Source organism: Xenopus tropicalis, chromosome 1 (assembly GCF_000004195.4).
Source record: "Xenopus tropicalis strain Nigerian chromosome 1, UCB_Xtro_10.0, whole genome shotgun sequence".
Lineage (NCBI taxonomy): Eukaryota > Metazoa > Chordata > Amphibia > Anura > Pipidae > Xenopus > Xenopus tropicalis.
Genome location: NC_030677.2, coordinates 184,372,156 through 184,400,088, shown reverse-complemented (window position 1 = coordinate 184,400,088; position 27,933 = coordinate 184,372,156). Strand labels below are relative to the sequence as shown.

The window sequence follows — 27,933 nt, the reverse complement described above, 5'->3', positions numbered from 1 at the left end:
TCCTCTGGATCAACCAGCAGTCAGGCAGGTTTCACTTAGGGGGTGATTTATCAGTGTTCAAGTTTGATATTTCATAATTCAAGGTTTTTTTGCTACTGTGCTGGTTACTGAGTTCTATATAATCTTAGCACTCAGTGTATTGAAATATATACAATTTGCACATTTAAATGACAAAAATGACTTTTTTTTTAAAAATATAGAACTTTATATATAAAAATACACAGACACAGTCCGAGAGTTTGTAGTCATATCAGCACATACAGCGCAGCCCATAGGCACAAAGACCAGGTGACCTGTAGGGCTAATAAACCGATGCTCAGAAGCTAACAATCATTCCAATGTAAAGGGAAAGAACATTGGGAACATGGCACCCTGTGCAGGGAATAATACAAGCGGTATCTGCTCACCCTGTGTATAAGCACAGCTAAACTGGGTCTTCTGTATATAACAGTCATGTTGCCAGGGAGGATACTGTACGGGGTAACCAAGATTTAGTTCTGGTCGGATTGTGTCTGGTTGCTGAAAAATATCTAAATTTGGTGATATTTTCCCAAAATGCAAATGATGCTGCTGCTGCTGCTGCACTCGTTCCTTTCATTACTGTGGGTTGGTGCCACTGGATCATGGCGGGCAGTAGATCCCATGAGAGGCTCGTTACGGTTGGGGGGGTGCAGGGACGGCAGCCTTCTGTCGCTGGATTCCTGCTTATGAAATGCAGCATTTCTTGGCCTCTGTGTTACTCCCATTGGTGCATTCTGCTCGGAAGTTTTCTGCAGGAAAAGTGCAATTGTCATTGTTCTTATATTGGGGGGAAATTTAAAGGGGCAGTGTTAAATGAACCTGTAGTATAAAGATTGGGGCTCATTTATCAACAATAGGCCAATTTACCCATGGACAGTAAACCATAGCAACCAATAAGTGATTAGCTTTTTTTGAGTAAAAACAGTAAAACGATAAATGCAACAATTTGGTTGATATGGGTTACTGGCCACGGGCAAATTTGCCCAGTGTTGATAAATGACCCTCAGTAATGTGTCACTGCCCCTTAGTCATCATCTGTCTGTCTATCTATTTATCCATAGGGGTTTAAATAATTACCTGCTGTCTCCTTGTGCCCCATTTCTACCAGAACCTCATAGAGAGCTTTAATCGGGTTTTCCTTGGCCAGCAGAACCCCATGGAGCCAGATGAGTAGCATCCTGTGACAGTGCTCTTTGTAGCTTTCTTTTCCTGTGAGAAACAGGGGGGGGGGGGGGGCTATTAGTGTTTGTATCATTTTATTGTAACACAGGGCAAAATGGCATTGTCATGCTGCCCACACTTGGTCCCACCCACTCATCCAACCCAGCAGCCTAATAAGTAGGTTCAGTTATTCCCATGGATATAAATTCAGCCCAGGGAAACAGAGGAAGAAAGGGTCCCTGGCAATGCAGGGGGCTGGAGCCCCTTTCTGAGGCAGCAAAACAATAAAAATGAGGGGCATCCAACCCACCACACTCAGCCTACCCCGGGCACCAGAGCTCAGCCCCACCCCTCGGCCCCTGATTGGCGCATGAGTAGAACTGTGTACTGTGTTTGCACTTATCTTGGGGGTTCAGGCACTCCCCCCAACTCTGCTGCCAGATTTAGTCAGTAAGTATCCAGCAGTAGCAGAGGAGGTTTTGTTATTTTTGCAAGTTTTAGCTCCCCATATAGGTATTTGAGGGCTGCCCTCTTAAAATTGCTGCCCTAGACAGGGACCTTGGGTGCTTATATGGTAAATACGACCCTGATCCCACCAATTATATCTAATATCTAATATATATATTTAATGCCTAAATGATTTTGTTCAGCATCATTTGTGCCTTTATATTGACTGACTATGGAGTCAGCTGGGCCTCATACAGCAATACAGGGGCAGATAAGTGAATATTACAGGTTCCAGGTACAATAAGGTGCGTGGGTGCCCATACCAGTCCACTGTTCCTCTATAGCTTTAATCTGAGCCTCTGTGAACTTCCAGCCCTGAGCCATCTTTTTCCATTCGTCCGGCTTGAGATGTTTATACGCCAGGTTCCAGAGCGCTGATCGGATCAGCCTGGTCTTGGAGGAGTGGTCCTGTTTAAATGTTAGAATCTCCTCCTGATCCCCCTGCTCGCTGTTCTCATTGGGCCCCTGAACAAAAGACAATAAGAGAGAATGCCAAGGATGTGCCATGGAAAGCCTGGCCCTGGATTCCATCCAATTAAATCACAACAATTCAGCCCTAATAGTGATCATAAGAAAAGAATGCGCTGTGTTGTGCACAGACTGCCGCAATAATGCAGCCTGGGTTTGGGAAAAAGGGAAAATAAAGGAATGCCTCATTTATTTAAAGGATAAGTAAACAATTAATGAGAGTGCTATTCTAAGCTCTTTTGCAATTTACATTCATTACATTACTTTCTTTTTCAAGATTTGAAGATATTAAGGGGAATGTGTACTGTTAATTTAAATAGATATTGTTACATTAGCGCCGCCTGCTGGTCGTTTTCTGACCGTGACATAGTTGCGAGGAAACAGTTCTTCTGGTTAGAAATTATGTGAGAAAAGTTATCTGAGGGTTTTTAATGTTTTTTCTACCCAGGAGAACATCAGATCCGCCCTTTCTTCTTCTGATCACTGTCAGAAACAGACCGGCAGTTGGCGTTGTTGTAACAAAAGGCATTCATATTAACAGCACACATTGACACATTGTTAAGGTTTACTTATCCTTTAATAGGCTACAAAGTCCAAATTTCATTACAAGGTTTTCACCCACAATTAAGTGTTTTTTCCTCAGTAAGAACTTCCATTACCAATACAGGATCTCCGTGAGTTGAGTTCCTATAACCAGTACCAGCTCACGTTATATCACATTCCCTATAGCATACCTCCCAACTGTCCGGATTTTGGCACAGAGCCCAGAATACTCAACACCTATTGTAACTAATAAGCTAAACAGGTCTCTTGGGGGAACTGAGACTTGCAGCTTAAAGGGCAATTTCACTTTCATTAGCAACACTGTAATTACACAGAAATGTGTTTAACATAACCTGGCAAATTGAGTAAAATGGGAGTGGCATTTAGGGGGTGTGGTCACACAAGTGGGTGTGGTCAAAACACTTTGCATTTTTCAAATGTTAGTAGGTATGTTATAGAAATTTCTCATTGAATGACCTGGCAAGCAGATTAGAGAAAAAGAACCCAATTTGCAACCTGCAGTGAATCCCCCTGCTACTGTCAGCACTTGTGCCCCTTACCTGTATCAGCCCATAGTATCTCTCTGCTTTGATAATCATATCCACGATAAGGATGTGGTTACTCCGAGCGGCAGTACCCAGGGCGGTTTTCTTTTGCTGCAGTGGGTAATAAATGCACCAATAAAGATGTTACTATGGCATTTAGCATTTATAGGAATCCTATGTTTATATAGGAACCGTGGGGGAGTCCTTGCCTGCTAGCTGATATTTGTGGGAGCAGTGTGATGCTGGCAGAACTCAGAACATTATAGGGTCACTTATCCCATGGGCAGAATTACAGCAGATAACCCCTACACAGGCAGAACAGGGCCCCCTGGTGGCCCGCATCCTCTGCTGCTCCTTAACTTTCATATCAGATGACAGGCAGGGGTGGCAGTGGGGGCGCCTATATGACTCCCCACTGACAAACGCAGTAAGTGCTATATTCATCACTATATTCTTCAGGGCAGCCCCAGAACTCGGTGCCTGAAACAGAGCATAGTGCATTTGGCACACTGCCTCAATGGGGGTATATAATTCCTAAAAATCAGTGGGTCTTTTTGCATCAGACAGATAGAATCATCTGAGCAAGGTACATGGAAGCTCCTATTTGAAGGAGGCTCTCAATGCTCTTTCCTTGTGCAGTTATCACATTTGCAACAATGGCCTATGGGGGTGAGCAGTTGTACCATGTTACCAGATCATCAGAAGAATTGGGTGCCCTTCTAAAAGCCTATTATTTTACATTCATTTAAACCCAATAAAATTATCTGCCACCCTTACAGCAGTGCATCATGGTAATAAACATCCGGTGACAATAGCAGAGGGACAACTTTATAAATGATCCCCACTATCCCTGGGGCTGGAACGCTCTCCTTGTAGCTCGACAGCTGTTGCAAACAAAGGGATGCTCCTATGCGGGTGCGATTTATTAAACCCAGATACATGACTCCCAACCCACATTTTTAACCAACTGGACCAACTACCGACCCAACTTATAACTGCTTACATAAAGACCCATGACCCCCACCCATAACTGCAAGTCCTACCCACAACCCAGAGGTTTTTCTGTGGGTACACGAGCCAATCAAGTATAAGAGATTGCAGTACCTTATCAGAGATTGTGAGATCACATCCCGCTATGAGGAGCTTTTCCACCAGCTCCGTGTTCTTATATTCAGCTGCCAGGTGCAGGGGGCTCTGTTGCCTCTACAGTTAAATAGAATAAAAATCACTAAATTGTTGTTCATTAAATAGAACCCTCTTTAAAGGAAATGTAAACTTTCAAAACAAATGAATGTAAAATTGCTCTTCTGAGCACTTTTGCAATTTACATTATTTTTTTTTCTAGTTTTCATGGTAGTAGGAGTTTGTGCAGTGCTCATATAATGAAACAACAGCGCCACCTGCTGCTCATTTCAGCCAACTAGACAGTCAGTAGGAATTAATTTAGTGCATGTATGTATGTATATCTTTATTAATAAAGCGCTACTTATGTACGCAGCGCTGTACAGTAGAATAAATTAATACAAACAGGGGGTTACAGATAATAATAGATAAATACAAAGTATAACAATAAATACAAGGTACAGTGGCAATAAGTTAAGTAAAAGAGACAAGAGGATGGAGGTCCCTGCCCCGTAGAGCTTACAACAGGAATGTCATGTGACCTTGCTGTGCTCAGCCAGTAAAGTTAGTGAGCGGTTAGTGTGACATTTCTCTGGTCAGTTCTAAGCAGAGCAACATCATGAGACTGAGTTTATTTTTCCATCTTGGCCTTTGATAAATCGTGCTCCCGGGTGTCTGCTGGGGGAAACACTGCATTGTGGGTAAAAAAATATAATTTTCATCATATACCTCAGGCTGCTGTAACGGCAGAGGCAATAAGGTACTTACTGCGTTTGTGGCGTTAATGTCGTACTTTCTCTCTAGCAGAATGTCAATGATTTCCATGTGGTTATTTAAGAGCGCGAGGTGGAAGGGGTTGTTTCTCTCCTGCAAAGATGAATTCCTATGTCAGACCAGCTGAGCTGTCCCAGTTCTGCCCCTTCCCCTTAAACACCCGCCATCAGTACCGGCAGTAAATTCCTTCAGTACACACAGGGACACACAGTTATATGGTTTCACACGTGGGTTTCAGGGCAGTCATTCTGCACCAAGGGGCATATTTATGAAATTTTGCCATGACATTGGCAATTGGCGATTAACTGGTGAACATTGGGTCTTTTTGCCTGGTGTAATTATGGCACGTTACGCCCTTGGTGATGTAATTATGATTTTACACGGTGATGCTGGGAATGGTTGCAGAATTAAACAAGGAGAAAACTTGCCCTTTCTTAAATATGCCCCTTTGTCATCTGAATGCTGGCAGTGAGAAACCATATATCCTGGCACACAGCGGCCCTTGGGGGAATGCTCACTGGTGGAACTGGGTGGCACTATTACAATGGAAACCAGACACACACAAACATAGGCTTTGCCTGAGATTCCCTATCATTGCCTTTTCTGGTCACTTCTACAGTCCAGCCATACAGGCTGTGCCCCATTCAGGGTTCATATATCTAGGCCTGGGTGTGAATGCACAGACGCACAGACATTTATAAAATAAGGATCCAGGGATCTCTTTACTGCTTTATCCACCAGTCAAGGGTTGGGGGACAATAATGTTCCTAGCACCTATTTTGTTCACATAGAAAGATAAGCTATGGCTTGGATTACTTCTTGAACAAACAGAATATCCAAGGCTACTGCGATACTAAGATCTACATAGATAGGTCAGTATACGCACAGTAATCAATGTGAGTGTATTGATAGATCTTTATAGTAAGATACATTTGCCCCTGGGATCATTTGCAGAAATTGTACTTAATCTACTTTGGGTTTTTTCAACCCAGATTAACTATGTAACTATATACAATGCATATGCCACACAGTAGACAAAAACAGTAGGAATTGTGTGCCGCTATCTGAGGTTTCAGTCTCCAGTGAGAACACAGTTAGTGGAGAAAAAAGTTCAGTATTCAGTATGAGGGACAACATGGCGGCACAGAGGTTAGAACTGCTATATTGTAGTGTCGCAGATTTAGCTCCAATTCCAGCCGTAGCATTATGTGGAAGAGTGGGTGTGTTCTCCCTATGCTTGGGTGTTTTACTCTAGGCCAGTGCTGTCCAACTTCTGTTGTACCGAGGGCCGGAATTTTTCCGACCTTCATGGTGGAGGGCCGATAATGGAAGCCAGTTTTGACCACTCCCCTTTTTGAAACCGCACCCACTTGAAACCACACCCATGTTGTCACATGACCATACCCATATTAATGGTTGTAGTACAGCAAAAACCTGCCATACTCTGCCTTCCCTACCCTGCCTGTGTGTGCCATACTCTGCCTTCCCTACCCTGCCTGTGTGTGCCATACTCTGCCTTCCGTACCCTGCCTGTGTGTGCCATACTCTGCCTTTCCTACCCTGCCTATGTGTGCCATACTCTGCCTTCCCTACCCTGCCTGTGTGTGCCATACTCTGCCTTTCCTACCCTGCCTGTGTGCCATACATTCACTGTGTGTGCCATTCTTGGCTGGTTTGTGCCATACTTGGTCTGTGTGTGCCATACTCTGTCTGCCCTACCCTGCCTGTGTGTGCCATACTCTGCCTTCCCTACCCTGCCTGCGTGTGCCATACTCTGCCTTTCCTACCCTGCCTGTGTGCCATACATTCACTGTGTTTGCCATTCTTGGCTGGTTTGTGCCATACTTGGCCTGTGTGTGCCATACTCTGCCTGTGTGCCATACTCTGCCTTCCCTACCCTGCCTGTGTGTGCCATACTCTGCTTGCCCTATGCTGCCTGTGTGTATGGCACACACAGGCAGCCTACAGTGACACAATGCTGGCACTGCTCCTACAGTCTGCAGAATAACTATATATTAAAAAAAAATTTAATTGCAGTACTACCTCAGTATATGTTCTTTTTGTAGTGTGCAGGGATTATTTGTGGGTTTCTACTGCTCCTGAGGTGTGAACAGGGGAACAATATGGGTGATTACAGCCTGAGCCTGAGGTGTGAACACTGCAGGGGGTGAACACTGCAGGGGGTGAACAATGCAGAGATTAAAAGGTGTGAACAACACAGGGGATTACATATTTAAACAATACAGCCTGATTACAGCCTGAATCTGAGGTGAGAACCATGCAGGGGGGGCAGTTAATCACAGTACTGATACCATTTGGAGCTTACACAAGAGTAAGCCATCAAAGCAGCCAGACAGGTGGGGGGCCACACAGAGGGGGGTCGCGGGCCGCCAGTTGGACAGCACTGCTCTAGGCTATTGGCTTCCCCCAACCCCAAAGATATACAGGCAGACCGGCTTGTGATAAAACTGCCCATAGTGTGTGAATGTGATAGGGAATTATATAAAATCTCAGGTTATGTTCTTTATACAAATAATGAATAATAATAATAATAATAATAAGATCATGCTGACACAAAGTGAAGGCCCCCACTGACAGACTGCACTGCCAAGCATCATGGTGTATCAGGTAATCTAGCTGACATTCAGAGCTGTTGTTCTGAAACTGCCACATTCCCTAGATTGTAAAGCAGGAAGAGAGGCATCTATCTGGTCCCAGCTTCAGGGGGAATTGGTTGCAAGCTAATAGAATGGCATCCAGCCAGTCATTCATCTCCCATGTGTCCTTGCATTCCTAGCTTTATTTATATAGTTATATAGAACTGGTTCCATCTACACAAGTACTCAATTATATCCCCTATTAAAAAGACATTATGCAGCTAATACCCAATCATAAGCTTTGTACCATGGGGCTATTGGTTATATTGTTCTTTGTATTGGGTATATTGTGACTTATTGACAGATAACTATAGAATGGGGTTTTTATGTGCATGGAGGACAATATCACAATAGGCTCTGGGTTATTGTCTGGGTTATTGCCCTCTTCATCTCTTGTATCGGTTATTGGTTGCTTTATATGTTACTCTGTATGTCCAATGTATGAAACCCACTTATTGTACAGCGTTGCGGAATATGTTGGCGCTTTATAAATAAATGTTAATAATAATAATTGCACACAATACAATTCATCACTGCAAAAGGAAGGTGACAAGACCAGGGCAGTACATGCCTACAGAAATCACGTGTTCCTCCGTTTGTGTTAGTAGCTTACTCTTGCACATAATGTGCCAATAAACAACTACATCACAATTTTCATTATTCTATAAACTTGTATTCGAGACAAGGCCAAGAATTTCATTGACAAGTCTAAACAACCAAAACAAAACAGAAAACTTCAATCCTGTGCCATAAACCTTGGCATGTCAGCTTTCCCATGGCATGTAGCTATGCTGGTACCAACCTCAAACCCAACCCACTCTGTAAGGCATAGGAACATTAACTGTTTTCACAATCCCTTTTTCAAACTTCAAAATAAATGTCTATGTTTAAAGCAGAAGAGAATGGATTCTTCCGGCACTGATCCGTACTTACATTAGGCTCGGGGTTGGACTCAATTGCATTGTTTAAGAGAAAGCTGACAAAGGAGGTGAAACCATTCTGTGCTGCAATGTGCAATGCACCATAGCCATCCTTCAAAGAGAGAATCAAATAAAAAATAACTCATAATTACAAGCATTCTTTATAATAACTTCTATTATTTATTTAATGAAAAGCCAGTGAATCAGCAGAACATACATGTGTTGTAGTGTTGATATTGCTTCCTTTATGCAATAGTAATTCTGCACAAGCCACGTGGCCTCCTCCAGCTGCCAGGTAGAACGGCGTTGCCCCACTCTAATTTAATACAGGAAAGAAACATAAACATTTTACAGTCTTTTATCTGTATGTGGTCAATTACATTCTATTGCTATTAATTTTAATCAAAGGAGATATTCACTGGACCAGGATTCTGTGGCACTTGGGTTTAAGTGATGTTGTGGGATAAAACTGTTGCATGTTATTGCTCAGATCATTTTACTTTAGTTGTTTGAGTAACAAACACATAGAAATGAAAGAAACCCAAGGGATACAAACAAATGATCACTCAGGCTTTACTAGAACTTGTAGAGGCACAAAATTATTGATGTGCCAGTCAGCAAAAAGTCAACTCGCACCTGACCCTAACCCGCCCGTGCCCAGCCTGGCAAGCCACCTCTGTTTATAGACCCATGCCAACCAGGCCCATCTCTCACATCACAAAAAAGACAAGGTGTGCCCATATAAATAGAGGCTTCGGGTGTTGGAAGCTGGGCACTATAAGGTAATGGGCAGGAAGGGCAGAAGGAAGAGCTAAAAAAAAAATTGTACAGGACAGCAGCCAATATTCCAATAAAAATAATTCTTTATTTGCTCAGCTTACATCAGAGCCATAATGCCTTACACGTTTTGGGTTCTACCACCCTTAATCAGGGGCACAAAGTAAGAGCTCAGCCCAAACCCACACAAACCTGCCACAACCCACACATCACTAGCACAGATCCCCCTGGGTGGTGGTTACTGCACCCCAGAGCCAGTAAGTGCTATTGCCAAGCAGTTACTGCTACAGCTGGCAGGCACACAAACTCTCTTTATTCTACATGTCAATAGCTGCTCTCCCTTCTTTCCTCTGTCACAGGGCAGATTAGCTGCCAACATCTAGTTTTATCTCTTCCTGTTAGTGCACATGTAGGCACAATTTATTGTAGTTTATTGAGTTGTATGACTCAGATTAGAATCTGGGAGCTTATGCAGTAGGTTTAAATACTTTAGTGGCCTCTTCTGTATTTACGGCTTCTCGGCAATAGATCTCATAATCAATAAAGGTTTTGTCTTGCTTTTGCTATCTATGTTTGTTTTTGCTCCAGGCCCTTATCTACTTATCTATGTTTTACCATTGGGGAAAATATTTTCTGCTTTAAATGTTCTATTCTAATTTTTAACTTTGGGCATGACACTTTATAGTTTTGTTTGTCATGCAATATAACCAAACAAAACCCTTGAACCTCATTTTACATTGAAGAGGAAAGGTGGCCATAAAAACTGAAAAAATATTACCAAAAGCTTTTATCCTGCTGCTGACTAAAAACAATGCCAAAAATATGACTGTTGATACCCTGGAAGGAACCTTATATGGAATAATAACTGGAGAAGTCAAATCTTATGGTGATCACAGCATACAATGAGATATGTATGCAATGGAATTTGCCAAGGAGAGACTGGTCCAGTGAAATGAATTCATTGGGGGGGGGGGGATATTTTCAGGATTTGATGGATTTTTTGCTTATGTTTCAAGACCACAATTGAAGTGTCCCGCTGACAATATTCTGGGGATAGGCAAAATTCAAGAAGTCAGTTGTTGGGGGGGGGGGGGGGCTGCAAATACCACAGGCAACACAGGCACAGACAAGCACAGGTAACCCCCCTGCACTATGGTACAGCCTGAAAAATGTCACAACTACGAACAGTATCCCACCCCCTAGTATTTGGTAAAAATGGAGAAATGTTGCATGTAGGTTCCCATATCTCTGCAGGGGCTGTGTGACCTACCTCATTTGGCTCATCTATTTCATTTTCTTTCCATATTTCCAGAAGAGTCTCAACAACACTGCTATGGCCATTTTTTGCTGCGTAGTGAAGAGCTGTGTTACCCTCCTGTGAAAGGCAAAATATAGAGAATAACAAAACATAGAAAGTTCAGTATTAGGAAGGAAAAGCATTAAATTGAATACTCGACCATCCAGTGATGCAACATTAAATTACAGCTAAATAATTTTAAAAAACGCCACCAGCCAAAGAGGAAACACAGCAATACAATGCCATCATTTTCTGAAATTGCCTTCTATTTTATACAGTGAGAATGGGAGGCACATTACACACTACAGCGAAACTGTCACCAGTATAAAGGAGATGTGTGCAAAGCTTTCTGCTTGTACTAGGGGCAAGGGACTAAGCAAGGAGAACTTTGCCGTGCATACATTTACCCAGTAGTCACAGCCATTTTTGGGAATTAATCCTAAAATACCTACCATTCTATAGGAGCTCTGATTAGGGCCTGAGCTATATTTATAAAAGTACCCAGGGGTTATACCTTGTCTTTTTCCAGAGTGAAGAGTTCAAACTCAATGAGTTTAGTAACCATGTCGATATGTCCCTTTTCAGCAGCCAAATGAAATGGTTTTCTTTTCTTCTGTAATATAAAAGGAGAAAATGTTGCTGTTGAAGCTGAATTCTATAATGTCCATAAAAGTAATCATTTACCCTGTGTACAATGCAATAACCAGAGCAGCAACTGTTGCACTTGCTCTGTGCCGTGCAGGGGATAATAAATACTTATATTAAATAAATACTAACGCTTATATTCCATTGTAACGACAAACAAAAAAAGTGTATTATCTCTGAGAAGACAGTGTTGATTTAGTTGACCATATGACCCTGAAGATGGACACCTAGGTCAGGGTGGGCATTTCCACAGACCTAACATTTAGGATTGGATTGCCGATGTTCTACCATGTTGGAAAGTTCCGTTGATGCACCGTGTTGGCCACTGTATGGTTAATTGGCAGATAAAGTGAAGAGGAGCCTCAATTTCTTTCTTTTTTCTACTGTTCTGATTGTTCAGACCTTTGGGGATACTGAACAGAACCACAGGAAAATGATAATATACATGTCATACACATGCATATACAGGTATATGATCCATTATCTGGAAACCTGTTATCCAGAAACCTCTGAATTATGGGAAAGCCATCTCCCTCAGACTCAATTTTAATCAAATAATTCACATTTTTGTAAAAAATGTCCTTTCTCTGTAATAATAAAACAGTAACTTGTACTTGATCCCAAGTAAGATATAATTAATCCTTATTGAAGGCAACACAATCCCATTGGGTTTAAATGATTTTTTAGTAGACTTAAATGAGACCCAAATTACAGAAAGATCCCTTACAGGAAAACCCCAGGTCCTGAGCATTCTGACCAACAGGTTCCATATCTGTATCTGTTTAGCCTGTGGGATGATATCATAGAGGACTGGCCTGTGAATACTAAGGATTTAGGAGAAACTGAATCTTGCAAAAATGCTGGAATTCAGCCTAATGCTGTACTTCTTTGGTGCAGCCCCAATATAATCTGCTGCCTTTTATTATTTCTTGTTCCCAGGGCTTTATTCAGGCCCAGACCATTGGCACTGGAACTCTGACCTCCATCAATAGTGGAAGCAAGGGGTACCCCACTTTCCTTCAAGTCCATCTCCAGAATGAGATTGCAGAAACTGGCACACACTCCTTTAGCCACTATAAAATAAGTATTTTATTGCAAAAGTCTAAAACAAAGTTTTAGACTTGCATTTCGTATTGAAAAATTTGCAATTATAGATATTTCTTCTATATAGACTATCCTAGGCATGGGCCTTTAGGTGCCTACATAGAAAATACAACCCTGATTGGTTCTTTATTGCTATGACTAGAGGTGCTGAACCTTGTACAGCCTTTGTAACTCTATTTTGCTCTGGGTAAATATGTTCTCTGAAACACACAGCACCCTGTTTTGTAGTTTTGACTTCTGGTTTAGCAGGTTTGAGTTACCCAGCCGTGAGAGAAGAACTTGCTGCACAACCCTGAGCCATTATGGCAGCATCTGTGTCGGAGCGGCACATCCAGTTCTGATTAAAGCCATGGCATATCCTGTGGGTTTACAGGCAGGGAGGGTTTCTTTTGGTGCAGTTCAAACAGAACAAGTAATATATTGTGTTGCCACATTTCTGGCTTCACATCAGTCACATTTATCTCAAACACTCCAGGCTTCCAATTCCACAGAACAGGGAGGAATTCGGTAGATAATAGGGCTTTAAATCAGGGTCTGCTGGTTCCAATGTCAGGTGGCTCCCTTGTGTCATCAAACAGGAGCCAAGAATGCAAAGTGTTGTCGTTAATTCCTAGGAAAGCTTTGGTTAATTGGATACATTTATACCCAGTCGCTGATCCACAATGGGAATAACAACTGCTGGGTGGTGCCTTAAAGGAAAATGTGATTAGAGTTAAATAGACAGTTTGGGGGGAATATTTAAGAAGCAGGTGTAACGTGCACCAATCAACATGCATAATTTTACCCAGAATTCCAATGCCGTTGTGGATTCTTGCATAAACGAAATACACAAGATGCTAAATTCGGATTTTAAAATGAATATAGATTTATTTCAACAGCATGGTACTAAAATATTTACACCTTATCAGCACATGATCAATCACATTCGGGGTTAATGCATAAACAAAGCATGTGGGGGGAGGGGTTAATGCATTGGGCAAAACAATACAGTGAATAAGATGCTGGATGGATTTGCTTGCTGGCTGGAATAATGCTGTTATAGTAGTAATATTGCACAGCATTCATCATTTTTTGCTTTGCTACAGTATCAGTTTTATATATATTTATGTTCACTTTGGACTAATTACATCAGGTTCCATATCAATTCCCCCATGTGAGAAAAAATCCAATAAGAAGAACATTCATAACAAGTAATATCTAGTTATAGTGCAGCCCTGGGTTGCTATAACTTAGCATGAAAGGTTAATAACAGATTTACTGGTGTATTATTGTCCCTGTAACCTTGCCGGGACATAGTGGTGCCTGTACTGCTGAGATAACAATACTCTTGTTTGATGGCCCATCTGCCTGAATCTCATGTTTCTTTATCGGCACTCAGATCCGGGTTATCTTATGTGGTGGTGCCCAGGCAAACAGGTCTGGCATAGCCACTACTACTATAGGCACCATCTCTCCCTACTATACCTGCTATCCCACAGCCACAGTCCCTTCCCAGAGGCTATTATCCCCCACTGCTACTATAGGCACCATCTCTCCCTACTATACCTGCTATCCCACAGCCACAGTCCCTTCCCAGAGGCTATTATCCCACTGCTACTATAGGCACCATCTCTCCCTACTATACCTGCTATCCCACAGCCACAGTCCCTTCCCAGAGGCTATTATCCCACTGCTACTATAGGCACCATCTCTCCCTACTATACCTGCTATCCCACAGCCCCAGTCCCTTCCCAGAGGCTATTATCCCCCCACTGCTACTATAGGCACTATCTCTCCCTACTATACCTGCTATCCCACAGCCACAGTCCCTTCCCAGAGGCTATTATCCCCCCCACTGCTACTATAGGCACCATCTCTCCCTACTATACCTGCTATCCCACAGCCACAGTCCCTTCCCAGAGGCTATTATCCCCCCACTGCTACTATAGGCACCATCTCTCCCTACTATACCTGCTATCCCACAGCCACAGTCCCTTCCCAGAGGCTATTATCCCCCCACTGCTACTATAGGCACCATCTCTCCCTACTATACCTGCTATCCCACAGTCACAGTCCCTTCCCAAAGGCTATTATCCCCCCACTGCTACTATAGGCACCATCTCTCCCTACTATACCTGCTATCCCACAGTCACAGTCCCTTCCCAAAGGCTATTATCCCCCCACTGCTACTATAGGCACCATCTCTCCCTACTATACCTGCTATCCCACAGTCACAGTCCCTTCCCAGAGGCTATTATCCCCCCCACTGCTACTATAGGCACCATCTCTCCCTACTATACCTGCTATCCCACAGCCCCAGTCCCTTCCCAGAGGCTTTTATCCCACTGCTACTATAGGCACCATCTCTCCCTACTATACCTGCTATCCCACAGCCACAGTCCCTTCCCAGAGGCTATTATCCCACTGCTACTATAGGCACCATCTCTCCCTACTATACCTGCTATCCCACAGCCACAGTCCCTTCCCAGAGGCTATTATCCCCCCACTACTACTATAGGCACCATCTTCCCCTACTATACCTGCTATCCCACAGCCACAGTCCCTTCCCAGAGGCTATTATCCCACTGCTACTATAGGCACCATCTCTCCCTACTATACCTGCTATCCCACAGCCACAGTCCCTTCCCAGAGGCTATTATCCCCCCACTGCTACTATAGGCACCATCTCTCCCTACTATACCTGCTATCCCACAGCCACAGTCCCTTCCCAGAGGCTATTATCCCCCCACTGCTACTATAGGCACCATCTCTCCCTACTATACCTGCTATCCCACAGCCACAGTCCCTTCCCAGAGGCTATTATCCCACTGCTACTATAGGCACCATCTCTCCCTACTATACCTGCTATCCCACAGCCACAGTCCCTTCCCAGAGGCTATTATCCCACTGCTACTATAGGCACCATCTCTCCCTACTATACCTGCTATCCCACAGCCACAGTCCCTTCCCAGAGGCTATTATCCCCCCACTGCTACTATAGGCACCATCTCTCCCTACTATACCTGCTGTCCCACAGCCACAGTCCCTTCCCAGAGGCTATTATCCCCCCACTGCTACTATAGGCACCATCTCTCCCTACTATACCTGCTATCCCACAGCCACAGTCCCTTCCCAGAGGCTATTATCCCCCCACTGCTACTATAGGCACCATCTCTCCCTACTATACCTGCTATCCCACAGCCACAGTCCCTTCCCAGAGACTATTATCCCCCCACTGCTACTATAGGCACCATCTTCCCCTACTATTCCTGCTATCCCACAGCCACAGTCCCTTCCCAGAGGCTATTATCCCCACTGCTACTATAGGCACCATCTTCCCCTACTATACCTGCTATTCCACAGCCACAGTCCCTTCCCAGAGGCTATTTTCCCACTGCTACTATAGGCACCATCTCTCCCTACTATACCTGCTATCCCACAGCCACAGTCCCTTCCCAGAGGCTATTATCCCCCCACTGCTACTATAGGCACCATCTCTCCCTACTATACCTGCTGTCCCACAGCCACAGTCCCTTCCCAGAGGCTATTATCCCCCCACTGCTACTATAGGCACCATCTCTCCCTACTATACCTGCTATCCCACAGCCACAGTCCCTTCCCAGAGGCTATTATCCCCCCACTGCTACTATAGGCACCATCTCTCCCTACTATACCTGCTATCCCACAGCCACAGTCCCTTCCCAGAGACTATTATCCCCCCACTGCTACTATAGGCACCATCTTCCCCTACTATTCCTGCTATCCCACAGCCACAGTCCCTTCCCAGAGGCTATTATCCCCACTGCTACTATAGGCACCATCTTCCCCTACTATACCTGCTATCCCACAGCCACAGTCCCTTCCCAGAGGCTATTATCCCCCCACTGCTACTATAGGCACCATCTCTCCCTACTATTCCTGCTATCCCACAGCCACAGTCCCTTCCCAGAGGCTATTATCCCCACTGCTACTATAGGCACCATCTTCCCCTACTATACCTGCTATCCCACAGCCACAGTCCCTTCCCAGAGACTATTATCCCCCCACTGCTACTATAGGCACCATCTCTCCCTACTATACCTGCTATCCCACAGCCACAGTCCCTTCCCAGAGGCTATTATCCCCCCACTGCTACTATAGGCACCATCTCTCCCTACTATACCTGCTATCCCACAGCCACAGTCCCTTCCCAGAGGCTATTATCCCTACTGCAACCCTTGAATACATATGGTGCCCAAAACCACTGAACATTCAGATAACAGTGAAAAATGAAATACCTTATCAAGAATATTTAAGTCTTTCAGCTGCAGATCTTTAATAAGATATTCCACAATGTCGTTCTTATCATTCTGAGCTGCAAAATGCAAGACATTCATTCCATCCTAAAAGAAAAAAAAGGCAAGCTTGGAATAAGTTATACATTTGACCAAATATGCATTTCTGTCTCTGTTGATAAAACAGTTACCCCATATGTAATAAAAGTCACTGGGGGTCATTTTTAAACACTGGGCAAATTTTCACCTTGGCAGTTACCCGTGGCAACCAATCAGATGTTTCATTTTATTGTTCTACTTGCAGCTCACTCAAAAAGCTTATCACTGATTGGTTGTTATGGGTTACTACCCAGGTGCAGATTTGCTCAGTGTTTATAAATGAGCCCCACTAATTTTGCCCAGTAGCAGTAACCCATAACAACCAATAATCACATGACCAGTAAGTCTACCTGCAATTCAGTGGAAATAGCTAGGAAATATCTTATTTATGCTCAGTTAAAATGAAAAACTGTAACTCAAACAGCATGAAAAGAACAAAACCATTTAATTTCCACGTAACGGTGCATTATTTAAGATGGTGCCTAAAAGAATTCATCCGTCTGTCACCGTCGTGCCCAGGTCTGTCTTTACATGGGATTTCTTTACAGTACTGTACAATTAATACTTAGGAAAGAGTGAAGATTACTAACCTGATTAGTAGCCTTTTGGCTGATCCCTGCTTTGATCAGCATTTGTACAATAGTCAGATCTGCAGACCATGCCGCCAGGTGAAGAACAGTCAGGCCATGCTATAAAGTATAAATTAGACAGAGAAACGGGTAGGTCTGTTATTAATATGAATTACTGCTGCATATTTAGTGAAAACACACATACTACCCTTAGGGGCACATTTACTAATCCACGAACGTCCGAAAGCATCCGAAAGCGTTTTTTTTCGTAATGATCGGTATTTTTACGATTTTTTTCGACGCTGTTGCGATTGTTTTGTGAATTTTCGCGACTTATTCGCCGCCGTCGCAAAAAATTCGGATTGGTTTTTCCACCGTTTACTATAGTGCAATACAAAAAATAGCGACGGCGACGAAATAATCATGCAAAATACGCTTAAGTCGCAACGGCGCCGAAAAAGTTGCGACAAATACTAAACAATCGCAACGGCGACAATCCGTTTTTTTCCCATTCGGGATTCGGATTCGAGGATTAGTAAATGTGCCCCTTAGTCTCCAAACCCCAAACATACTTTTGTGAAACACTGGCCTTCCCACAACCAAATAGAAATGTACCTTATCAGCAATATCTACTCGTGCTTTGTGGCTCAGGAGGAAGGACACGGCCTGCATTTTATTTGCAGCTACAGCAAAGTGAAGCGCTGTCCTGTTGAGCTGAGGAGGAGAGAGGGAAATTAGGGCTTCATATGTCCTACGTTATTCACATGTATCCACACATACTGTTATAATATGGCTATACAGTTATGGGACCTGTTATCCAGAATGATTGGGACCTGGGGTTTTCTGGATAAGGGATCATTCTGTAATCTGGATCTCTGTTCCTTAAGTAAAACTTAAAAATCAATTAAACATTAAATAAACTCAATGGGATTGCTTTGCCTCCAATAAGGACGAATGATATCTTAGTTGGCACCAAGTACAAGGTACTGTTTATTAGAAAGAAAAATTAAATTTTTAAAAATGAAAATGATTTGCTTATAATGGAGGCTACAGGAGATGGCCCTGTAATTCAGAACTTTCCAGATAATGGATCCCATACCCATACAGAGAACAAGCATATCAGTTATTCATTACACAACCATTTGCTGTGAATCTCTTGTTTCCCAATTATGTATTTTAAGTTAAAGACAAAAAAGTTTTGGAGAGCAACATAAGCATGAAGAAGGTTCCTGGAGGTACCAATGAAAGCCATAATTGGCTATTTGATGATCCCTATGTTTACTGGAAGCCTACACAAGGCTCTTTTTGGCAATTACACTGGGTTTTCATGTAACCAGAACTTGCCTCCTAACCAGAAATTAACAAATAAGCACCTGCTTTGAGGCCACTGGGAGCAACATCCAAGGGGTTGGGGAGCAACATGTTGCCCACGAGCCACTGGTTGGGGATCACTGCCATGCAGGCATCACTTGCTCCTGTGGCACTGGTGTGCACAATACTGTAGGAATGCCGGAACAGGGCCGGAACTAGGGGTAGGCAGAAGAGCCTCTCCTGCCTACCCCTAGTCCTCCTTCTTTGTCATTGCAGCCCGCCACTTGTCATTAGCGGTGGGGGCAATGACCCATCACATCGCACCCCCTGAACTGTGCATGCGCGCCAAAGCATGGGGAGGGTTGCCTAGGGTGCCCAGTCGACTTGGCCCGCCCCGGATGCCAAGGTGCCACCCCCTACATATACAGTAATGCTGAGGCACAACATGTAAAAAAGTACCCCAGAATTGTGGTATTAGGTGGTTGTTCTATAGCTGTTGGTGGAGATCTTTTTCTCAGGGAACCATTATTTTTTAAGGGAAATATATCAAGTTAAACAGATTTATACAAAGGGTTTGTTTACCCTGATGGCAGCATCGGCTCTGTTAGTATTACACATGGCACTTTTCAGTCCAAGGCGTTGGTGAGCAACGTTATGCTTGCGAGCCACTGGTTGGGGATTACTGGTCTTGGTATGGTAAAAGGAACATTCTGCCCTTCAGGTAGGCTTGCCAGGCAGACGGGGATGGATGATGTTGCAGATGGAGCTGGTATCAGGGGCGGGATGATGAAGTTTAGTGTTAGGCGGTAACGCGGGGGTTCTATGGCATGTCAGGCAGTGATTGGCTGGATTCCACATAAATTAAGCCAGAGTCCTCTCTGGATTTCAGACTGCAGACTGTGAAAACTGTAAACAGTGGGTGGGAGGATAATGTGCCAACAGCCCATTTATTGATGTACAGCTGATGGATATCAGGGGTAGCTGCACTTAATATAAATCTCCCATTTTCCCCTGATAGGTCAGAGCTGTTGTGAAGGGTTGGCAGCTGTTATTAAGTTACAACTTTCTGGTTAGAGATGCCTTATTTACATGCAGTTACTGGGCTACTCATTCTCCATCTCCAGCCCCGCTCAGATCTCTTCTTCCCTTCCACTACTGCTCCCAGCTCCTCACCCCTGTCCCTAGGCTCCATTATTATATCATTACAATTTAGTCATTCTGGGAAAGAGACATTTATAATTTACACTGAATATTCAACCTAATGCGCTTCTGTTTGGAATCCGTATGCATCTAGTGTTTGCATCATAAGCAGCACATGGGAGTTAATACTCCAGCATTACACACAGTATGTAGGATTAAATACTCTCCCAGCATCACATACAGTACATGGGATTTACTTCTGTCCCAGCATCACATACAGTACACGGGATTTACTTCTGCCCCAGCATCACATACAGTACACGGGATTTACTTCTGTCCCAGCATCACATACAGTACATGGGATTTACTTCTGCCCCAGCATCACATACAGTACATGGGATTTACTTCTGCCCCAGCATCACATACAGTACATGGGATTTACTTCTGCCCCAGCATCACATACAGTACATGGGATTTACTTCTGCCCCAGCATCACATACAGTACATCGGTACAGTACATCGGAATTGTTAATCTCACAAGATCACGCACAGTATATGGGATTTAATATTCTTTAAAACTCAAACATATTATTACTCTCCCAGCATAACACACAGTACAAAAGATTTAACACTCTCCTAGTAAAAAGGAACCGTATTACATACACAGCTTATACTCACATTATTCTTGGCATTAATGTTAGCTTTTTGTTCCAGCAGCCGAGTCATGGCTAGCACATCATCCTTTTTAGCAGCGTCATGAAAGGCCATTTCTTTATGCAGCACTGCAACAAATATTTACACATTATTAGGCAAAGCGTGTTTAATTCTCATTGCTAAATCAGAAAAACAACATATACTGAGTCAAGGTTTGTTCCTCCATTACCCAGGGTACCATCATGGAGCCCAGGCTAAAGGCAAGGCATTGAGATAAGACAGCTACCTACAAAGTAAAGAATCAGGGCTATTACATGCCAGAGGAAGAGCAGGATGGAATGGCAGTCAAAAGTTTAACACGCAGAGAACATAGAACCCAAGAACTCAGCCGGACGTTGCAATCCCAGGAAGAAATCTTGCTGCAGCCACACCCGAGATAACACATAGGTTTTACTTTAGCTTTGTGTTTGCTATACACAACTGGTCAGTTTCCTGTTGCCAAATATCCTTGTAAAGCTTTTTTAGCCATCTTGGTTATGGGTGAGAGGGTTTTTCTCAGGTTCTGGGGGTTTATAGCAAACTTGTCAGGCCAAGCAGACCAGGATTATAGTGTCTTTTACAGACTATGAGAAAACTTGAGATGTCCCTGCTGTGGGTTGTACCATCCAACCCCTCTTCCCCTGTGACATCAGTCTTCTAGTAAAACCTCCTCTGGCTCCTTGTTAGGGGTTTATATCTCCATAGGAGGGCCATGGGAAGTAAAGGAACAAGAGAAAATGTCAGGTTAAGGTGCCCAAAAATGGGTGGATATCTGCAGCCAGTTAAGCCTTTTTTGACCTCATTAGTTGCATATGAGCTTATGTATTCAACCGAAATCTATTTCTCATTTTCTGAAGGGTGGTTCTAAAATATATTGCAACTGTTCATTAAAGGAGAACTAAACCCTAAAAATGAATATGGATAGAAATGTCATATTTTTACTACACCAGCCTAAAGGTTCAGTATCTCTCTAACAGTAATGATCCAGGCCTTTACAGTTGTCACAGCAACTCCCCGTCTGGGATTTTGTAAGAAGTGTCAGTGACACTGCACATGCTCAGTGGGATCTGGGCAGCTGTTGAAGAACAGAGCTTAGGGGTTGTTGCAAATTATCAAGCAGAAAACAAGCTGATGCTACAGAACTGATTATTAAATTCTGATGCTAATTGCACTGGTTTCAGAGTTGCCATGTAATGTAAATCTGAATTAATTACTAATTTGCTTTGTATCATGACATTTATATTATATTTATTGTATATATACAGTATATTGTGACATTTATATTCTATATATACAGTATAATGTGACAGTTATATTCTATATGTAGGGGTTTACCAAAAATGGGCCCTTAGGACAGGAACCCCTAGGACAGGCCACAGGGTGGTGATAGTAAACAGGAACACTGGGATGACTGGGTTGTTAAACAGTTAACAGGGTGTATACCTGCAGTTCGGGATATGGCCACAGGGTGGTGCATAGGCCCATATAAGGGGATGCAGCCATGTGCTGGTGGTGAGACATTTTGGGGACTGCTCCAGTGAGGAGTACCCCAGGTATAGCTTCGTGTTAGAAGTTATATAATAGATTGCTCTAGGAGTAATATGTAGGACACCAGGAGTTTAGAATGGGCGGACATTGCCCCTCCAGGAGTGGAAGTGAGGTTAAGACCTCCTGGCATTACATCAGCCGGAGTGCAGGGCCATAAGTGGTTAGGTAGGTGGACAAGGTCACCGCTAACCCAGGAGGCTGGATCTGAGGGAGCTTAGGCGTGAGTACCGGAGTGGGCTGCCTGTGGTGATGCTGCCTAGCGTGAGTACCGGGAAGGGCCCCAAGAGGGGGTGCCTTCTGGCGTGAGTACCGGGGAGATCACCTAGAAGGAGACACTTGGCGTGAGTACCGTGAGTTGCCCAACAGGAGAAAGCTCTCAATGAGTAGTGAGGAGATAAAGCCCTGCATGCTGTGTATCAATAATATGTGCCACTCCTGGAGAGGTCCTGCCCTAATAAACTGATTCATCTAATTCATCATACTCCGTGTGTATCTGACTATTTCCTGCACAAGGATCACCTACCTGCCGGTAAGCTACTACCCCAGGGAGGGGCAAGGTACTGGGGGCTGTGTGTGGATCCCAGGCAGAGGTACTAGAGACTGTTAAGTTCCCAGGGGGTGGATTATAGTTCCACAACACCATCCCTGGGTGGAGGCACGCCTTTAAGGGAGAAATCCCTGTTAACCCCCATAGTAAGCGGGGGCTCAGGACTCCTGTAGCGCCAAGGATAGTGCTTCAGCAGGTAGTGCCACACAAGCATTTAACAGGTGGGCTACATATATATACAGTATATACTGCCATTTATATTCTATATATACAGTATAATGTGCCATTTATATTCTATATATACAGTATAATGTGCCATTTATATTCTATATATACAGTATAATGTGCCATTTATATTCTATATATACAGTATATTGTGACATTTATATTCTATATATACAGTATAATGTGCCATTTATATTCTATATATACAGTATATTGTGACATTTATATTCTATATATACAGTATAATGTGACATTTATATTCTATATATACAGTATAATGTGACATTTATATTCTATATATACAGTATAATGTGCCATTTATATTCTATATATACAGTATAATGTGAGTGGGCCCATAAGCTCAGGTAAGTGACAGCAGCGCAGAGCATGGGCAGGGAATCAGTAGAAAAGAAGATGGGGGGCTACTGGGGCATCTTTGGGGCACAGATCTTCCCTGCTAAAGGGACACTATCATTAAAGAATTATCTGGTGGCTTTGCATTGATATACAATAGATTAACCCAATACAGATCCCTTGGAGATTTCATAGTTGCATAGCTATCAAGGCTAGACCTGTTCTGACTAAACCTCATTCTAATGGTCCCTTCACTGACATAGACTGGAGTTGGTGCCTACCTTTCTCAGCTCTGGACATACAATTACTCTCAAAGGCATTTAAGAAAAATGCCTATACTGGGCAATAAACACTGCCATAAAGGAAATTCTTCACTAGTGGGGCTACCCTATCACATTCACACTTTTTGTTTTGCCAGGAGTCAGTTAACCTGCCTGTATGTTTTTGGAGTGTGGGGAGAATCCAAAGTACCCATATAAAACAAGCACATTCCTTTTATATAGTACCATAGCTGGAATCAAACCTAGGACCCCAGAATTGCAAGGTATCACTGCTAACCAGATCCACTAAACTACAAAGGATGAGTTCATTGAAATAATGGGGTGCCCCATTGTACCGTTGGGCAGCAGGTAGCTTGGAGCAGGCCTGCATGGCTATCACACTCTATAGAACCAGATATCGTGTTTAAATGTTACTTTATGTGTGAGTTATTCAAATAGGCAGAAACCTGTTCATCCAGAAAGACTGGGCAGTAATGTTATTTACAGTCTTGCCGAAGGCAGTCTTAGCTTGGGGGCTAAATTACTGAGCAAACTAAGGATCTGTCAGTTTCTTCTGAAGTGCTGTGGTTTGGATGTAAATGCAATTTCATATAAGAAATCTCCCTGGGGTAAGTGCATTCTTGGTTGTGTGAAATTTCCCGGCCTTCACATACTGAATAAACATCAGCAAACTGATCATAGTGCTGGGTCCTGCCTCTGCAAATCAAGTTGTGCCAGAAAAATGTGCCCAAACAACACATTCTGGATACCTGCTATATCGTTTCACAATAAACATTCAAAATACCAGTAAGAATACAAGGATTGTATATTTATACTCAGTATTTTAGTTTTTCTCAAGCAGCCTTTACATGGGATGCTCTATTTGGTAGCAGTTTGAGGGCATTTGTCCCCCTACAGATGTGCTCTGGATATGAGGTATTTGCTATATACCACTCTAATTACATATATGCCAAGGCTCTCTATGCACTAAACCATTTCTTTCTTAAAAGCAATACTGCTAGGGGTTAATCAACAGGGGGTGCAGGGAAAGTCTTACTAGTTGCACTATCATTTACATGTGCACTTGGTTTTGCCCCCTGTCCCAGCCAACATGCCTTTCCAGATAGGGTGCAGCAGTAGCAGAGGTGGAGGTTCATCTTTAGCTGTGCCATAATGTGAAATATGAAATATAGAGACCCTTGGCATACAAGCACCAAAAGAAAGGCACACCTGAATGGCTGGGAGGGGAGAGCAAGGTGGGTTCTTGTTAGAACAAATTTAGGAAAAATTGCAAATACACAGAAACATAGCAGTCTTGGTCCTTTTTATTTTGTGAAATAGTGTGAAGTGTGGAATTAGTACATTCAGCTGCACAAATATACAAACAATAAGAACTTAAGTGACCTCTGCCTGACAAATAAAATAGCCTAAACAAATCCATCACATAAATGTTTACATACACATATATAGTTATTATTAAACTATTTTTGGATAGAGGCCAATGTTCTTATTTAATGAGCTCCTTGCACTAAAATTTTGTCTTTTGAGCACTGCACCTTGAGCCCTGTGCAGTGTTAGTGAAAGGGACCCTTGTGTTAAACAGATGTTAAGTGCAGGACTCCCCATTCTGAATCATGCACAATTTAGAGGTGTTTTGGGGACACAGTCTGTGCTGCATACACAGTGAAGTGCAACTTTTTGTATGATGATGTCTGTAAAGCCTAGTGCTGTGCAGTAATTGCAGTGCAGAGGAGTGGTCTGGCCTAAGCATTGTACCTAAATGTAGATTGTGATATTCTAGTAGGGCCACACAAATAAAGCACTGGCCATACACACACACCAGGTCATCCTTATGGGTGCTATTGCTTATTTCATTTTTTGAAAATGTATAAACTAAGGCTTGGTTGCTGACCATATTAATATATGATTTGCTCTTTGTTGCATATTGGACACAGTTGCAGCAAATATTTTCTATTGGTGCCCATTGTACGGCATGTATAGCGCAAGGTGCTGAGGGAACCGTGGAGCTACCGCCTGGTTAATTTGGTGGTGGAACGCAATGCAGGAAGGACTGAGCGGTGCAGAGAGCAACTATACCAAGTGCAAGGAGTGCAAGTACCTCTCATGAAAGTGGTCTTTCATGAGAAACTGACAATTGCACTTGTGGACTTAAATGTGCCCTACATTATTCTGTTTTTCTTGTAAATATCTTCCCATGTTAACACCAGTTACACTGCACTCACACACTCCATGGCAACTAGTATGACTGGCTGGGCACTTAGCAAGGACCTTTCTCCTATTGCTGTACATATGATACTTGGGGACAGTTATGCTATGATGGGTGCCAGTGCAAAAAGGGTTGCAGCCCAAGGGGGAAAATACAGCGGCCAATGGTGCCCATACTGTTACTCATCTTTAACTACCAGTAGTTTCTGTTGAAACATTTCCTTTTGATGTATATATAAAATATTTTCTCTTCTTCAAAGGTTTATATATTACATAGATGTCAGGCTTGAAGAGAAAACACAAAGACACTATATCTGGTCCTATAACACCTTCTTCACATATAAACATTTTATGAGAAGGAAAAAATCCTTTCCAGTCCTGGGAATGAAGCAAAAAAGATGCCCGTAGCAGTGTTATGTGTATGCGGGTACAGATGTGCAGAACCACAACTAACTGCGTGTTCTACCATCCAATTCTAACACTGCTTCAAATGACCCTGACTTACACAGAGCCAGTAAGAGACATATCCTGGGCACACATCTCATTTCCCTGCCGGGTGGTGTTATTTTAAACAGCCAAAAAACACAAATCTGCAGGTTTTTGGTTTTATAGACTTTTAATGATCTGAGAATGCATAAAGAACATTTAGTTTATAAATGAAATTAAATCATTTTCAATGGTTTTAAAGTTATTTGTAATTGTAAGGTGTCTGGCTGCTGATATTCTCTGCACAACTGCAACATGTTGCAAACGCTCTGATTAACAGACCTGGAGCAGACCCCTATTACATAAACTGCATTCGGTAGTAATTACATTTATAAATAACTTTAATGAATCTATTTTGCTGAGGTATTCTACCTTTATGCAAAAAAACAACTTTGTGCACCAACCTGTTTAAGCATACCCTATTTAGTGCAAACATACACATATACACACACACACATATCCCTGAGCATATATATATATATACACTTACATATTTCATGGTGGTCTCCTGAGTCATTTTCAGTGACATTTCTATTGCGTACAGACTGTACGAGCCCAGTCACCGTATTCAGCACCTTCTGAGCATGGTTCTGCTTGCTTGGTTCTTCCTCCCCTGTTTCTGATGCCCACTGTTCTTGCTGGGCTGTTGCTTTTTTTCTCATAACCATTTTCATTGGCTGCCTCCTATTCCATGTACTAACAGGATCCTTCTCTTATTGCCGTCTTCTGGCCCTTGCATACCACTTAATCCTCCCAGTCCTGCTTCACTCTCTGATGTTGTCACCTTTGCCAGAAAACAAAACTACTACTGCTGCTCCCTATTCAGATTTTGTCCCAGAAGAGGGCTGGGCCACATACCTGACATTAATTGTTATCACTGTCACTTGCAGCCAGGCATGCCAGTGTAACTGTAGCTTGGGAGTTCCCTACAGGCACAAAGAGCTCCAAGTGACTCACAGGCAAGCCTAACTCCTTCTGTGATGTCAAATGTTCAACTGGTGTCCCTCTGGGTGTAAGCAGGTTAACTGGAAGCAAAAGGTGATAACATACAAATAGAATGTATACATAAAAATAACAGGAAAATAAAACCACCACACCTTGGCATTCTAAAGACGTATGTCTTTTTTCAACCCAACTAACTATGTTACTATGTTACTATGTAATCTTGCTGAGAACAGAAGGATATTCTAGGGTTGGAAATGTACCATAGGTGGGACAGGTAGTAACAGGGTCAGACCTGAACTAAACCAGTTTGAATCAAAGTCAACGTAAATGTTTAAAACTTTTATTTAAAAATTATATATTTTTATATATCATTCAGCACTGACAAGTACACATAAACACCCACTCCTCACTGATGCAACACTGGAGTTCCATTACTGTATATAAGGTAAGACCCCTGGCTGTTGGGAACCAGCTGCTTTCACCAAACCCATGCAAGAGGTCATTTCTTACACAATAATTCTTCATAGTGACTATATGGTGCCCGTTGTGATACCAGAAATGGACTTTAGTGGAGGGTGAGAAAATGCCTATGTAGATAGAATAATTCTATGTGGTCTTTCAGCTGTCATTGTCTTTAGGAGAAACAGCCATCTGCCCAGAAATACAAACAGAAAAATGAAGAGAGAGTCATATTGTCAGTTTGCCCATGATGAGCCCCATTTATACAGGCATTCCT

General features: G+C 42.9%; 1 protein-coding gene across 3 annotated transcripts; it reads right to left on the bottom strand.

The window, feature by feature from the left end:
- Positions 1-181: 181 nt before the first annotated feature.
- On the bottom strand, positions 182-27,032 carry ankdd1b (ankyrin repeat and death domain containing 1B). Of its 3 annotated transcripts, none has more exons than NM_001127008.1 (15): positions 26,743-27,032; positions 20,592-20,695; positions 18,078-18,176; positions 17,484-17,582; positions 16,798-16,902; positions 11,307-11,405; positions 10,766-10,870; positions 8,936-9,034; positions 8,732-8,830; positions 5,136-5,234; positions 4,350-4,448; positions 3,261-3,356; positions 1,953-2,154; positions 1,099-1,230; positions 182-770 (listed from the first exon to the last, which is right to left on the bottom strand). In NM_001127008.1, the coding sequence occupies exons 1-15, from the start codon at positions 26,918-26,920 to the stop codon at positions 706-708; spliced, it is 1,680 nt and encodes a 559-aa protein (NP_001120480.1). In that variant the 5' UTR covers positions 26,921-27,032; the 3' UTR covers positions 182-705. The 3 variants fall into 3 exon arrangements, with proteins under 3 accessions (NP_001120480.1, XP_012811780.2, XP_017946552.2); XM_012956326.3 differs by lacking the exon at positions 26,743-27,032 and adding an exon at positions 20,882-21,158; XM_018091063.2 differs by lacking the exon at positions 26,743-27,032 and adding an exon at positions 20,858-20,876.
- Positions 27,033-27,933: the final 901 nt, after the last annotated feature.